General features: G+C 35.1%; 1 protein-coding gene across 1 annotated transcript; it reads right to left on the bottom strand.

Annotated features, from left to right (window-relative positions):
• Positions 1-10,328: 10,328 nt before the first annotated feature.
• On the bottom strand, positions 10,329-12,280 carry LOC149544596 (early light-induced protein 2, chloroplastic-like). Its single transcript, XM_089795203.1, has 3 exons — positions 12,057-12,280; positions 11,891-11,947; positions 10,329-11,797 (listed from the first exon to the last, which is right to left on the bottom strand). Exons 1-3 carry the CDS (start codon positions 12,186-12,188, stop codon positions 11,450-11,452), a joined length of 537 nt encoding a protein of 178 aa, XP_089651329.1. The 5' UTR covers positions 12,189-12,280; the 3' UTR covers positions 10,329-11,449.
• Positions 12,281-14,172: the final 1,892 nt, after the last annotated feature.

Below are 14,172 nucleotides of genomic sequence, written 5' to 3'. Positions count from 1 at the left end.
ATTGAATCTTCTTCCTTTTCAAACAAAACACACCTATTAGGGAGCATAAAACCTCTCTTAGACAAATTATCCAATGTCAGAATTTTATTATGAGCCACCGTTCACCAAAAAATAATTTATCTTAGGAGTAAGTTTTGGAGTCTAGACCAAATTCCAAATAAGGTTAATGTCTTCTATCAAATCCTATAGTATGAAGGTAGATCTAACAAAGAAGGAACCATTGCTGGTATATTTTCATACCCAACTATCTTCTAATCCACCATAGAAAAATAGAGAACTAGGAAGCATGTTCTTTAGAACTAAGCAATGTCTTCTCTTCTTATGTTAGGGATTCTTCTAATTTCTCTATGCTTCTCCCAAAGATTTATTAGATTAATCCATCTAGATTTCTCACCTTCCCAAATCAAATAATTGTCCACCTTCTCTCCTTGCATTCTTTCTAGCCAATCTTGAATTAGTGTGTTCTAGAAAACTTCTCTAAGTTATTTTTTCTCCTTCCATAATTTTGTCTAAAATAAGGTGTCATTGCCAGTACCTATAATCTTCCTACCTCCTTTTTTTAGAATACCTTTGGTTTTGTTCATTGATTTCCATAGATAGGAGCAACCATTAGTGTTTTTTTTTCAAAAAAAGAATCGACAGTACCATAGGATAAGTATTTTTCTCTCAAAATTCTAGTCCACTCCCTTTTTCCTTCAAGAAACTGCCACCTAACTTTAGTTATATGGGCTTTATTTATTTCTTTTTATTTTCTTATGCTAAGACCTCCCTAAGCTTTAGGTCTATAGACTTGATCTCATTGAATAAGAGACATTTTTTCCTTTTCCTTTGTACCAGCCCAAAGGAAGGTTTTTTTATTTTTTTTAAGAGTATTTGTCACTTTAGTAAGCAAAACAACAATAGACATAAATTAGATAGGAATACTTTGGAGACAAGATTTAAGAAGTTGAAGCTTTCCTCCAAGATTAAGGAGTTTCCCTTTCCACCCAACAAGTTTATTTTAGAATATTTTAACAAGGCTATTACAAAAGGAGATAGAAGGTCTATTAGGAGAGAATGGGAGCCCCAAGTAAATATTAGGGGTCATAGAAATATCACAATTCAAGATGGGTGATATTTGAACTTGTATTTCCCTAGTGGTGTTAAAGAAAAATAGTTTACTATTTTGAAGGTTTATGGATTGGCTAGAGGCTTTGGCATAATTAGATAAGAGGGATTTCCACCTAATGGATTAAAAGAAAAGGGCTTCTCCAAAGAGGATAGTGTCATCAAAAAATAGTTGGTGGGTTGAGGGGGGGATTTTAGAAGTAGCTTTGACACCTTTTAGGGATTGATTTAAGTTGAGCTTACTTAGCTTTCTTCCAAGAACTTTAGCCACCAATACAAAGAGTTAGGGGGAAAGGGGGTCCCCTTGTCTTAGACCAATTCTTGTTGAAAATAACCTAGAGGGGGCTCCATTAATCAACATAGAATACTTGGTAGATTTGATACAGGAGTAAAAGCATAAACATATGTCACCCTTTTATAAAGGAAAAGGCTAACAAAAGTATAATTGTTCATCTTCAATGACACAAAACTGGTAGTATTATTTAGAATTTGATAATGAAGAAAACTAATGAAATGTGTAGAGATGGTTGAAGTTTGGGTTATAATTTTTAATAATTATTAGGAATTAGAATTGATATATTTTCCTAATTTTTAAAGGAAATTTTTTACTTGCTAAAAAAATTTTTAAATTAGGGGTCTAGTTCCCACCACAAAACTATATGGAAATAAAATTATTTCCCTTCGATCTTAGATTATGTTATGGATAACAAATATAGCTAGAACAATCAAAAATAAAATTGGCTTTAGAGCTATATTTTATCTTTTATAACGATTCAAATATAAATTCACCTAAAATCAATAGTTTTCATCTCCTACCACATTTTTCAAAACAAATCTATTCTAACCAAAAGAAAAAGCATGCATTCCTAAAGAGGAATCTCTCCTCTAGAACTTTATGTGATTTTTAAATTTTTTTGATATGATTTAATATTTTTCCTTTCTCAAAATTGACATCTTCTCCAGTGTAAAAATATGTACTTGTAGAAATTTTTAATTATAATATACTATATCTAATTAAAACATTATAAGCTCTATATGATAATATTGTTGAATTTGAGCTCTATAAAATGTTGTTTATAGGTTATTAAAAATATATCATAAAAAATAATAAGAGTTATTGTAACGTTAGTTTTTTGAAATAATTTTATTTCTTTAGTAATTGGATATAGACTACTATAAAACATGCATTCAATAGACGTTTCTAATTGGAAAAGTGTGAGACCATATATAAGTTAGCTAGAATGAATTTTTCTAGATCATATGTTTGAATAAAATTGATTTTTAGATAGAAATACTCAAATTCAGTCATTCTAATAAGTCAGCCTGAAAGGTGACATAGCTTTGTACTTTTACATAGCTCATGGTCATTTTAAGAAATTTCTCTTTAAATCTAAACTTTTTAAAAACTTCCTCCAAGAAAATCCAATTAACTCTATCATATGCCTTAGATATGTCAAATTTAAGTGTAATAGAAGCTTTACTATTAGAGTCCATATAATGAATCATTTTGTGAGTGGTAATAATAGCATCCATGATGTTCCTTCCCACTACAAAGCCTTTATGTTTCTTAGAAACAAGCTTATCCAAAATAGGTTTGAGTTTGTTGACCATAATCATAGAGATAATTTTATAAATAGTATTGCACAAGCTTATAGGTCTATAATCAGCTATAGAGATAAGATTTTCCTTCTTAGTAATCAAGACTATATATGTGTTATTCATGTTATTCAACAAAGATCTTGTTCTAAAGAAGTGGCAAACAACTTTAAAGACATCTTCTCCTACAATGCCCAATAGTCAAGGAAGAAGGTTGGGGGTAAACCATTCAAGCCAAGGAATTTAAATGATTAAAATGAAAATGAAGCCTTTCTGACTTCTTCCTTACTAGCCTTATTCATAAGAGAAGAGTCATCCTCCTTTGAAATAAGATGTGGGATACATCTTAGCAAATCTGTAGGATCATCTATAGGTTGGTTGAGGTTACTATTGGAAACTATAATTGGAATAGTTGTTATATTGTTATTAATGTCAAATCTATTGATAAGATAGTTTACTATCTGATCTAAATTTCATATTTATTTGATTGATGAAGAGGATTTGAGAATTGGCTCATAACAAAAGAACCTAGAGGAAAGATTGAGTTATGAAAAGGAAGCTATAATGGACATTTGATTAGTTGGACTTTTCCAAATCAAAGTGATTGTTTAAATCATGTTGATAAAGAAGAAGATGGAAATGTTCAAGTCTTGACAGTACAAACCAAGATAGATCACTTACGCAAGGCTTGACCATACAATAGAATAAAAGATCAAGGAATTTTGAAGTCTATGCCAAGTGATGCTAATGCCAATTGTGTTGTAGTAAGTGCCAAGAAAATTTAGTGTTTACTGAGCATTAGTATCGACCAAGTGACAATATTGATGTTGAGCTAGAAGCTCTATAGTGATGTAGCAATCCAGTGATGACTATGTGTCAAAACTTAGTGTTGGCCGAGGAACAACATTTTAACTGTTTGCAAGAAATCATAATTTCCAACTAACTTAGTTGATTTCTTGGGATATGGAAAATGTGTTGAAGAAAAGGATTCATGAGTAGGATCATCTAATTCTAGGAGACGATTAGGTAAATGATCTAAGAGATAAATTCAAGGATAAGTTTGTAGAACATGAGAGATAAAGAGAATGGTGATTATACATTGTATCTAATGAATTGAATTATGAACCCTAAGATCTATGGTGATTATGAGAAATGATAAAGGACTAGAATTGTCCATTTAAGGAGGTATAGAGATGAACTTTCAAGGAAAAAAAGAATGTGAAGAAGAGAAGAGAGTAGAGAAGTTGTGTGTGTCTAAAAGAGTTCTTGAGAGTTGGAGCAATAACTAATGTTTTTGACTAGCGAATCTAAGAAGAAGGATTAATTGAGTTGAGATGAAGTGTAGGATGATTTCTTGGAGAGTTGTTAAGTGAATCTAAAATTAAGATAACAATGGACGCTAGACAATGAATTAGCATGAAGAGCATAACAAATATCTGAAACTGTAAAAGTGAGTTGTAATCATATAGACCAAACCCTACTATTTTCTTTCTATTCATTTTAAATAGTTTGTATTGAAATCCTTTTAATCAAAGGTTAACCTAACAATCATTAAGGACCTAACAATCTATGTAAATCCTTTAATTGGATGACATTCTAATGGAATGTTCTAAAGTACTCTGACAAGGCCACTCCTAATAGGGTGATTAAAATATTTAACAAGGTCACATTTAACAATGTGTATTGTAACATTTAATAGGGTTGGCTCCTAATAGGGCTCACTTCATAAGAGTGAAAAAATGGTGACATATTGCTGGTGTTTTTCCCAAATTGGGTTTCCACATTAAATCCTAGTGTCAAACTTGTGTTGAATGTTATTATGGTGTTTTACATTTCAAAGGTTTACATTTTATGAGATAGTTATATTAGGATAGTGAACTACTAGTTATTATTGTTATTACAATAGAGACCAGGTAGAGGGATAAGTAAGAAAATTGTTCAAGTGTTTTGGTTTGTTCAATTGGTACTAATGGACCTTGAGTAACCGATTCACCCCTCCCTCACCTCGACCTCTCAGTTATTCTAAACATTCTAACAGATAACCCTATTATTAAAGTACTTAATAGTCCCATTGTTGATATCTTCTTCCTCAATAACCATCATATTACCAGGTCCCTTTTTAATGTTCTTATTCTATTTCTGCATCAATGTTTCAGAGTATTAAGGTGGAAGAATCTAGTGTTTCTGTCTCCTTTAGTGAGCCATTAAATTCTTGACTTTTGCTTCTAGAAGACCTCTTCCTATTTTGATAATTTTAGCCATTGTTCCCTTAGATTTCTTTTTTAGATCCCCAACTCTCCATTCTCGTTATTTATTTCCATCTACCTTTGAACTCTCTCCATTTTTCCTATTAATTTTTTTTCCTATCAAATATATTACCAAAGTAGTTCTTAACCCTTTATTTTTTCTTTTATCCCCCTTAGCTTAGTGCATAAGTTTATCACTAGAGGAGCCTTTACTAGGTAATTCCACCAAGATTGCATGAGATCCTTAAGGCCTAGGTGGGATAGCCATATATTTTCAAATTTGAAGGGAGAGAACACCCTTCTTCCTATTTTCCATTCCAAAAGGTTAGCATTATGGTTAGGTCTAGTTCTAGTTCTAGCTGTGAGGTGAAAATAATCCAGATTGTTCCATCCAGAAAATAAAGTGAATCTATCAAGTCAAACTTGAAAAGTCATATTGCCCTGTCTAAAATTAGTCTAGGTAAACTTAGTTCCTTCCAAATGTAGGTCAATAAGACCAAAGTTAAGCATAAACTCCCATAGGTCAATCATTATATCAGAATAGTTTTCAAGATCTATTTTACCTAATGGATAGAGAGGAGAATTAAAATCCCCTACTACCATCCATTTGGTATTCTAGTTATTTCCTATAAGGTTAGAAAGAGAGTCCTAGAACTACTTTCTTTTTCCTTTATTGTTTGGAGCATAAATGTTAACCATGTTCCACAACCACCCAACAATGATACCATGAATAGTTAAAATAAGAGCATTAGGTAAAGAGTGTAGCAAAGTACCAAATATTTTATTCTTGTTCCACATTGTTAGTAAATAGTTTTGTCGTTCGGATATAAATGCAAAAAAAAAGACTCAATATGCTTTAAAAGAAGAACAAAATGCAATAACAAATGGATAGATTATCATTTTAGTGATAATCTTCCTCTAAATTGAGAGGTAAAACTCCCTCATAAAAGATATTTAATGAATGTGATATCTAGTTATGTCTTTAACCAAAAGAAATGAAGGGTTTTCTAACATTCATCCATCAATATGGAACAAATGTGATTTTCATATTATTAAGTTGATTATGGGAGAAAAACCAACAAATATCCATAGGACTATTTACCAAGTCTTTCACATTACGAGAGAGAGAGAGAGAGAGAGAGAGAGAGAGAGAGAGAGAGAGAGAGTTATAAATATCTTTATGCAAAAGTGTGAATACATGACCACAAAACTACGTATATCACATTTAATGTAGTAATAAAGGACTGCATCTAAAACAGAAATAGGACTCAAAATCCTTCCAAATCAAAAATACAAATGTACATGACCTCAAGATCAAACACACATATATCCCTCTTTATTTTAGAAACATGATAAAACAATAATAGTATTTTTGTATCCCCCTGTTACGATCAATTTGCATAAGATGAAGCTTCTTCCCCTCAAAAAACAAAATTGTCTTCTCCCCTATTGTAGCAATTGTAGAACTTCTAGACTAGAAAAGATGAACCCGTAGCATGACTTTCTTTCTCCTATTTATACACTCTTTCCTTCATTAATCTCCTTTGTTTTCTCCACCAAATTCCCTTGTAATTGATTCTTGGGAATAACTAATTCCCTTCACTTTTATCATTCTCTCGATAACTTTTATTTGCATAACCCTTCTTAATTACAATATTTTTCTCAAACATCTTGGTGTTAAATTATGACTTTATAATGATGGATAAGAATAATAAAGATGGCTAAAAGATAAGGGTCCTAATTTTCTCAAGGCCAACTATCATCAATAGAAATTCTTTTGATCAAATGTGTGGACAGAGATGTATACTTGGCATCATCAAGTAATTCATAATTTTTCACTTTCTCAAGCCCTCTTCCACGAAGACATGTTCTTATTCGAGTACAACTGCATCCTTATCCAGTTTCCATTTTCAATCATATTTTGAAGGGGACATTGACTCCCTATGGACCCAATAACATTTTCATATGAGTATGGGCATTCGGTTCTCACATAATCTTCATATTGGTGAATCACCCAAACAGCTCTATGACCTTTATTATTTCAAACCATGCTTTTATATCTGTCAAATTATCAAACCTGACATATCACAATGGTTGATTTGTTGTAAAGATATACTTCTTGCTAACTTGATAATTTTCTTATAGGTTTTATATGCAATTATGACATTGTAATGTGTTGGTCTGCGACTTCCATCGGTGGCTTGATGTTGTATATGATTTGATCTTTCACTTTACATAGAGGCATTTTGGCTTAGGCATCATTTTATAGATCAGGTTTGACTGGAGGTGCATTAACATCATTCAATAGCAACCATCATCCATCTAAACCACATGGCTTGGAGTTCTCCCATTACCTTGAATGGGTGCACAAAGAATGTTAAGTTTGAGAATTTGGGATGGAAATATCAACTAGATTGCTCCATCATTGATCTTCTACTTCCACCTGTTGAATCATATGGGGCTTGTGTCTCTTTTTCAATTGGTTATAGTGAGTCACAAGAGTACTTTCCACATTCTAACAACAACAATGAGATTATCCTAGCTTTATATTTTGGTGGCATTATGTGTCTAGACATTTTTTCAAGAAATTTATGTGCATACTTTATGATGGTAGCCAAGCATATTAGAGGTGACATTAGGAGATGTTGATAGAGATTGAGCTCAACAATACGTATGCAAGATGTTATTAAAATAAAATTGTTGTCCTCTATGTAACTTGATACATCACCCATAGTTTTGAAATTCATCTACTAATAGACACACGCATATATATGTCTTACACTTTGATCTTCGGTGTCATGATGAGGTGTCTAATGTACATTTAAGAACCTTTGGAGCTCTCAAGCCTGTGACTGAATCTCTTGTCAATGTGTCTTGATGAGGTTTTAGATTTGCTTAAGAATCTAAGACTCATCAATCTCATCATAATACTAGTGCTAACTTTGGATTTGGAGATTCCTTTGAAGTTTCACTTATGTTAAACCCCTTTCTTTGCTCATATTCCTCCAAGCTTATGAGTTATTATACTACACTAACCTATAGATAACCCACATCTTCAAAGGCAATGGTGGAAGTTGAGCTTTGGGCGTCATGATACGAATGGATGCATGGGAAATGCTAGCCTTTTCTCTTTTCTCACCCAACCATAACTTTTTCTTCATTCCCCATGAATTGAAAATTGTGCTTCTAAACTTGAACTTATCAAGCCTGCATATGGAATTTTGAAACAAAACTTTGAACTCCAAGTCACGATACTCAAACAGACTTGCGAATAAAAAACATGCATACTAAACTTTGAAAATTTAGATTCATATTTCTCTTGGACCATTTAAATGCACCTATAATCATGTCCCTAAGCTGAAATCTTAATTTGAAGTTGAACTTCAAACTAGACACTTGAATCTGCATATCGAAGTCTAACTTGGATATGCATTTGGACTTCAAACTATTGGTCCACATAGAAATGATGAATCCATTGAACCATTTGAACCTGTTGGACCATTGTACCTTGTTAAAAAAGTATCAAATTTACAAAGGAAATCCTTAAATCTGCACTTGTGATCTTGCATGAAAGCTTGATTCTAAGAACACAGATTTACATTTGGAAAATTAGGCTACACATCTGTACTGATAAGTTTGAGCTCTAAACTTTTATTTTGCAAACTAAAGCTTCAACTTGAAGTTGAAGTTGAAGTTGAAGTTGAAGTTGAAACCTTTGGTTCAAGTTTGAGTTTAACTTAATACAAGTATGTTGCACCTTGGAATGTATTGACAATTGAGCCTTCTGCAAACCCTATCTTGAACTTGAAGTAGAATTTGAGGTTCTGAATTTGATGGTTCAGCTTCAACATATCTTCACAACTCTATCTTCTTCACAGGTCATAGTTCATAAACTATCATCAGCAATTAAAAACCAACCAAAATTTACTTTGCAGATTACAGTCCCGCCCCGAAAGAATGAACTGGAGCTCAGCCCGCTCCGCTTTCGAACGAAAAATAGGCCACTCCTCCAGATTCTTCCACCTTGCCAGCACCAACTGACCCTGAGGGGAAAAGGATTTAAAGTCACACACTCTTGACCATCCAGCATCACAGAAACTCTGAGCCAACCTATGCAAATGAGGATACTGAACAACCAGGGGAGGATACCTATCCCAAGCATCATGCCAGAACTGAGCCTCTAAGCCACTTTTGCAGATCCAGTGTAAGCCACCCTTAATGAGCGCCGCTCCTTTTTTGAGAGTACTCCAAATCATAGAGCCTTTGCCACACAAGCCATACCGAGGAATATCATTATGGAGGATCCCTGGAAGGTACTTCAGAGACAAAATCCTAGCCCAGACCTGTTCCTTTTCCACACACCAACGCCAATACAATTTAGCAGCCAGAGCAGTACCAGTCAGCACTGATTGTCGTAAACCAAGACCACCAAATCGTTTTGGACTACAGACAACCTCCCATTTGACAAGACTCCACTTGGTTGAAGATAGATTACCAGCCCATAAAAATTGTCTTGCTAAGGAATCCAATTCCCTAACAAAGCTCAACGGCGCCACCTGAACCATACTCCTATAGAGAGGAAGAGCTTGAACCACAAATTGAATCAGTTGGACCCGACCAACAAAGGATAGCCAGCGATGAGTCCAATGAGTAACTTTGGCCTAGAACTTGTCAAGAATAACCTGCCATGATTCCTTAGAATGCCTACCACCAGAGATAGGAATGCCGAGGTAGAACATCGGAAGACTTCTAATTGGAATCTGAGAATATGAGCGATTCTCCTCTTAATAGAAGGTGGAGTATTAAAGAAATAAGTGGAAGATTTGTCATCATTAATCATTTGACTTGAAGCAACAAGATAAACATCCAACACTCTGTGTATATTAGAAGCCTCCCGAATGGTAGCCATGCCCATCAAGGTTGTATCATCCACAATCTATAGGTGAGATTGCACAAGGAGACCTCCTCCCTATTGCCAGCCCTGAATAAAGCCCCCTTCAACATTATTTTTTATCAACCGGCCTAGACCTTCTGCCAAAAGAAGAAACAAATAAGGAGATAGGGGATCGCCCTGTCGTAATCCCCGAGAAGCACCAAAGAGATTAGAGTGTTCCCCATTAATCAAGACTAAGAAAGAAGTCGAATTCACACAACTCAAAACCCGCCGAATCCATTCCTCCTCAAAACCAAAGGCACCCAGAATCCTTTGGAGAAATGACCAACGGACTCTGTCATATTCCTTAGCCATATCCAACTTAATGAACATAGCCTTGTCTTTAGAATTGGCCATAGAATGAATAGTCTCAGTCGCCACAACCACCCCATCCAGGATCTGGCGCCCCGTCACAAAGCCACTCTGTTCTTCAAAAATTAACTTGGGAAGCCACTTTTTTAACCTGTTAGCTATCAGCTTTGATATAATTTTATAAATAACATTGCAAAGAGAGATAGGGCGAAATTGACTAATCCGATCAGCCCCTTCCTCCTTGGGGATGAGAGCAAGGAAAGTAGAATTCAGAGCCCGGAGCATTTGCTTGTTCCTCTTCCTAAACAACTGCCAGTAAATCTATCTTGATAATATCCCAAAATTCCTGGAAGAACTCAATCGAAAAGCCGTCTAGACCTAGAGCTTTTCCTTTCTTCATTTGGAAAACAGTCCCCTCTAATTCCTCCAAAGAGATGGCCCTCATAAGATGCTCTTTCATTTCCAAAGAGACTAAAGAAGGAATACAAGAAAGGACCTGGGACTCTTCAACTGAGTACCCTTGTGAAACCTCCCTAAATAAAGACTCAAAATAATGTACAGCTTTGCTAAAAATGTCCTGAGAAGAAGAGAGCATCTCTCTTCTAGCATTCACCAAGGTTGATATGGAGTTACCATGTTGTTTGGCCTTAACTAAATTGAAGAAGAAAGCAGTATTCTTGTCACCTTCTTGAAGCCATTCAATACGAGCTTTTTGTTTCTAGTAGATTTCCTCTCTCAGTTCCCACTCCTCCAAAGTTTTTAGAGCCCTAGCTTCCTCCTACAACAAATAATCTGACACCCCCTCTTCCCTTAACAACCTGGTAATATCATTCAACTCAGCTTGGGCCGCATATTTCTCTTGAAAAATATTACCAAAGCAATACATGTTCCATCTTTTAAGCTAAAATTTAACATATTGTAGGAGTTTAGCAAAGATATACATTGTTGTACCAAAGGCAAGTCTACCATCCTTCCACCACTCAGCAACATAGCCATATAGGTTAGGGTTTCCCAACACGTATAATTGCACTCAACATACAAGAGCATTTGAACAAACGCTCATTTGCAATAAGTACGCTCACTAGAGTTGAAATCAAAAAAGAAATCTTTCTTTATAGTGTAAGATTGACGTGTTTACAAGGTTTTGTGTATGGTTGAGTTGTATAATACACGCTGAACGGAATAGAATCCACCATTGGGTCTCGTGTTTGAGAAGAAACAAAATAATCAACCGCATGTACGTAGAGGCGTTAGTTTACACGAGTGGTCCGCCCTTCACGTACTCGGTGAGGGCGAGAGCGAGGAGGCCAAGCATAGCAAAGCGCCCATTCCACATCTCCGCCGACGATGAAAATATCGGCTGCGATCTGCTCTCCGCCGATATTCCCTTGAACAGCGGCACCACCGACGCCGCCGTCAACAATCCTGCGGTTACGAGAAACCACGACACTCCTCCGCTGTTCACCTGCGACACCAAATCTTTCCCGCTCGCCACTTCCACTGCAATTGCCGACACGAACCCCAACATCGCCGCCCTTCCGTTGATGATCTCCGGCGCTGGCCCCGAGAACGCAAACAGGTCACCAAATCTGGTGATGCTGATCTGGATGCCCACATCGCACACGTCAGATTAACTGTCCACGTGTATACAATAATCATAATTTACTATAATTAGGGCATTTAAATCCTCTCTCACCTTTGTAGAGGTAGGCGGAGGAACGCCTTCAGTGCTAGCGGACGTTTCCTTGGGATCCTGATCCGCGTGCAAAACAAAATGGAACTCTTTAGCGAAAGCTACATTGATTAGAAGAACAATTTAATAATAAAGTAATTGCTATGTGAAGGACATAATAATAACAAACCTTTGCCATGCACTTGACCTGGAGGTTTCTCATGTGCGGCAATCTACTGATACTACCAACGGTGTTCCTCTGGACTGCCCCGCAGTTGATGGCTGCGGGCGCTTTCATCATCATTGAAGCAACGGCCGCCATTGACGAGTGAATGCTAATAAATATTATATAATTCTAGTGTGGCGAGGTGAATCTCTCTCGACTTGCTTAGGAAAGAATATTGGTTCGTATATATCTCTTTGTGCGCTCGTGGTTGGCATTTATAGCGTGGGAAGGATGGAATTTGGATTGTTAGAAATGGACCAATTGGAGGGCAGCAATATGCGAATGGGCGAAAATATGAGAGCGTGTCTGGTAAATTGGCCACAAATGTGTTAAGGTGAACGTGGCTTCTTCGGACAAGTCGTCGAAGGGGAAGATTCTACACATTCCTCCCCACACTCAACGTGGACATCGTTCACCCGAGTTCCGCTTTGATATTATTTGCAAAACTTTGTCTGGCAGTGAAACAGTTTTCTAGAAGTTCTGAAATGTATTTTAGTAATTTGAAATCACGAGTTCTGTCGTTGTAAACGTTCAACGTGGATACCGCTTACCCGAGTTTCCTTTCGATACCATTTCGACTTTGTTTTGTCCTAGAGCTTTTCAGGGATATTTTTGTAAATAAAGTTATTATTGCTCGACTTTGGTGTGGGGTCTTAATTCAAACCCACGTTTTCACAACCATTTAGACATCACTTGATTGTAATTATTAACTAAATTATCAATTACACTTTATTATATAATGGGTAGGCCAAACAGATATGGAAGGCCGTTCTACATACAGTTGTATTGTGTGTGGGGTAAATTGGTAGGTGATTTAACAAATGATTTTTGTATTAATAGATGTTTGTATATAATGTGGCAGCTTTAAATCAATTATGGACTCACATACATGATTTAAACTGGATAAAAGGATAGATTTTAATCAGCACATGCTTGATATTGTGGGCTATAAAAGAACGTTATCGTGTTAGCTTTAAAGATGACTACAACAAACACTCTCTATCAAGAAGATAATCAAGGTATAATAACTAAAGGAACACGTTGTGTTTGTGATAATGATGAGTTAGTGCGAGGGATAGGAATAGCAAGACGAAAAGGTAGAGTGGTATGGAGATAGAGATGTCCAGAGGAACACAAAAATAAAAATGTGTGTGTGTGCGCGCATGTGTGTGAGAGAGAGAGAGAGATTAACCAAGGATAAAACAATTAGATGTAGAGGTGAAAATATCACAATTGCACCTATCCAATTTAGCTAGATTACATCTAGAAATTTTGATATTTTTATTTTATTAAAGAAATATATACATTGTAACATGAATACAACATTTGAAAATTGATGAATTCTTCTTCCATAAGAAATGAACAATGCATGACATTTGTCAAGACAATACACTGGATCTACTTTAATGACCCTGGATTGCTTAATATTTTCTTGATTTCATTCATTTTTAATCATGCAAATCATGACCAAGTATATTATTCAAATTTATGCAATGTTAAAACAATAGATATATCATTTGTCAATCACAGAATGAGATTGATCTTATTTCTAAATATCTATTTCAAGTTCAAACTACCCTCTTCGTAAAAATATCATTTTCATATTCAGATAGTGAAGAGTATGACAATAAAATGAAGAACCATGAAAATAATGATAACCACAAAGTATTTTAATGCAAGGAAAGAGTAGTAAATATATCAAATAGGTAATGTTTAGATATATTTATATTTATTTAAAAATCTATTTTATTATACAAAACATATTATTTTCATTCAGTTTATAAGATTCTAAATATAATGTTAATAGTATTGCTTTTATATATTATTTTTGTGTGCAATAGTCTTGGATTTCCATATTGTATACATAGTAATACATTAGATTGATTGTTTTTTAAAATAAGTGATTAGTAGATTTTATAGCTACAACATGTCCTCTGAGTCCACACAAAATTCTTTAGACCTTGAGCTATGAGCTAGTGAAATACAAATGGGGAACTTCATCCCTTTATTACAAAGCTATAGTCAAGCTCGCAGACACATTGAATTAGCGAAGGCGCAAGTATGAAATCACAATGGCCCA

The sequence above is a fragment of the Cupressus sempervirens genome, chromosome 8 (genome assembly GCF_028749045.1).
Source record: "Cupressus sempervirens isolate cs-2001-9-10 chromosome 8, ASM2874904v1, whole genome shotgun sequence".
In the NCBI taxonomy this organism is placed as follows: Eukaryota; Viridiplantae; Streptophyta; class Pinopsida; order Cupressales; family Cupressaceae; genus Cupressus; species Cupressus sempervirens.
The sequence above is the reverse complement of the archived record's forward strand: the minus strand, read 5'-3'. Positions and strand labels throughout refer to the sequence as shown.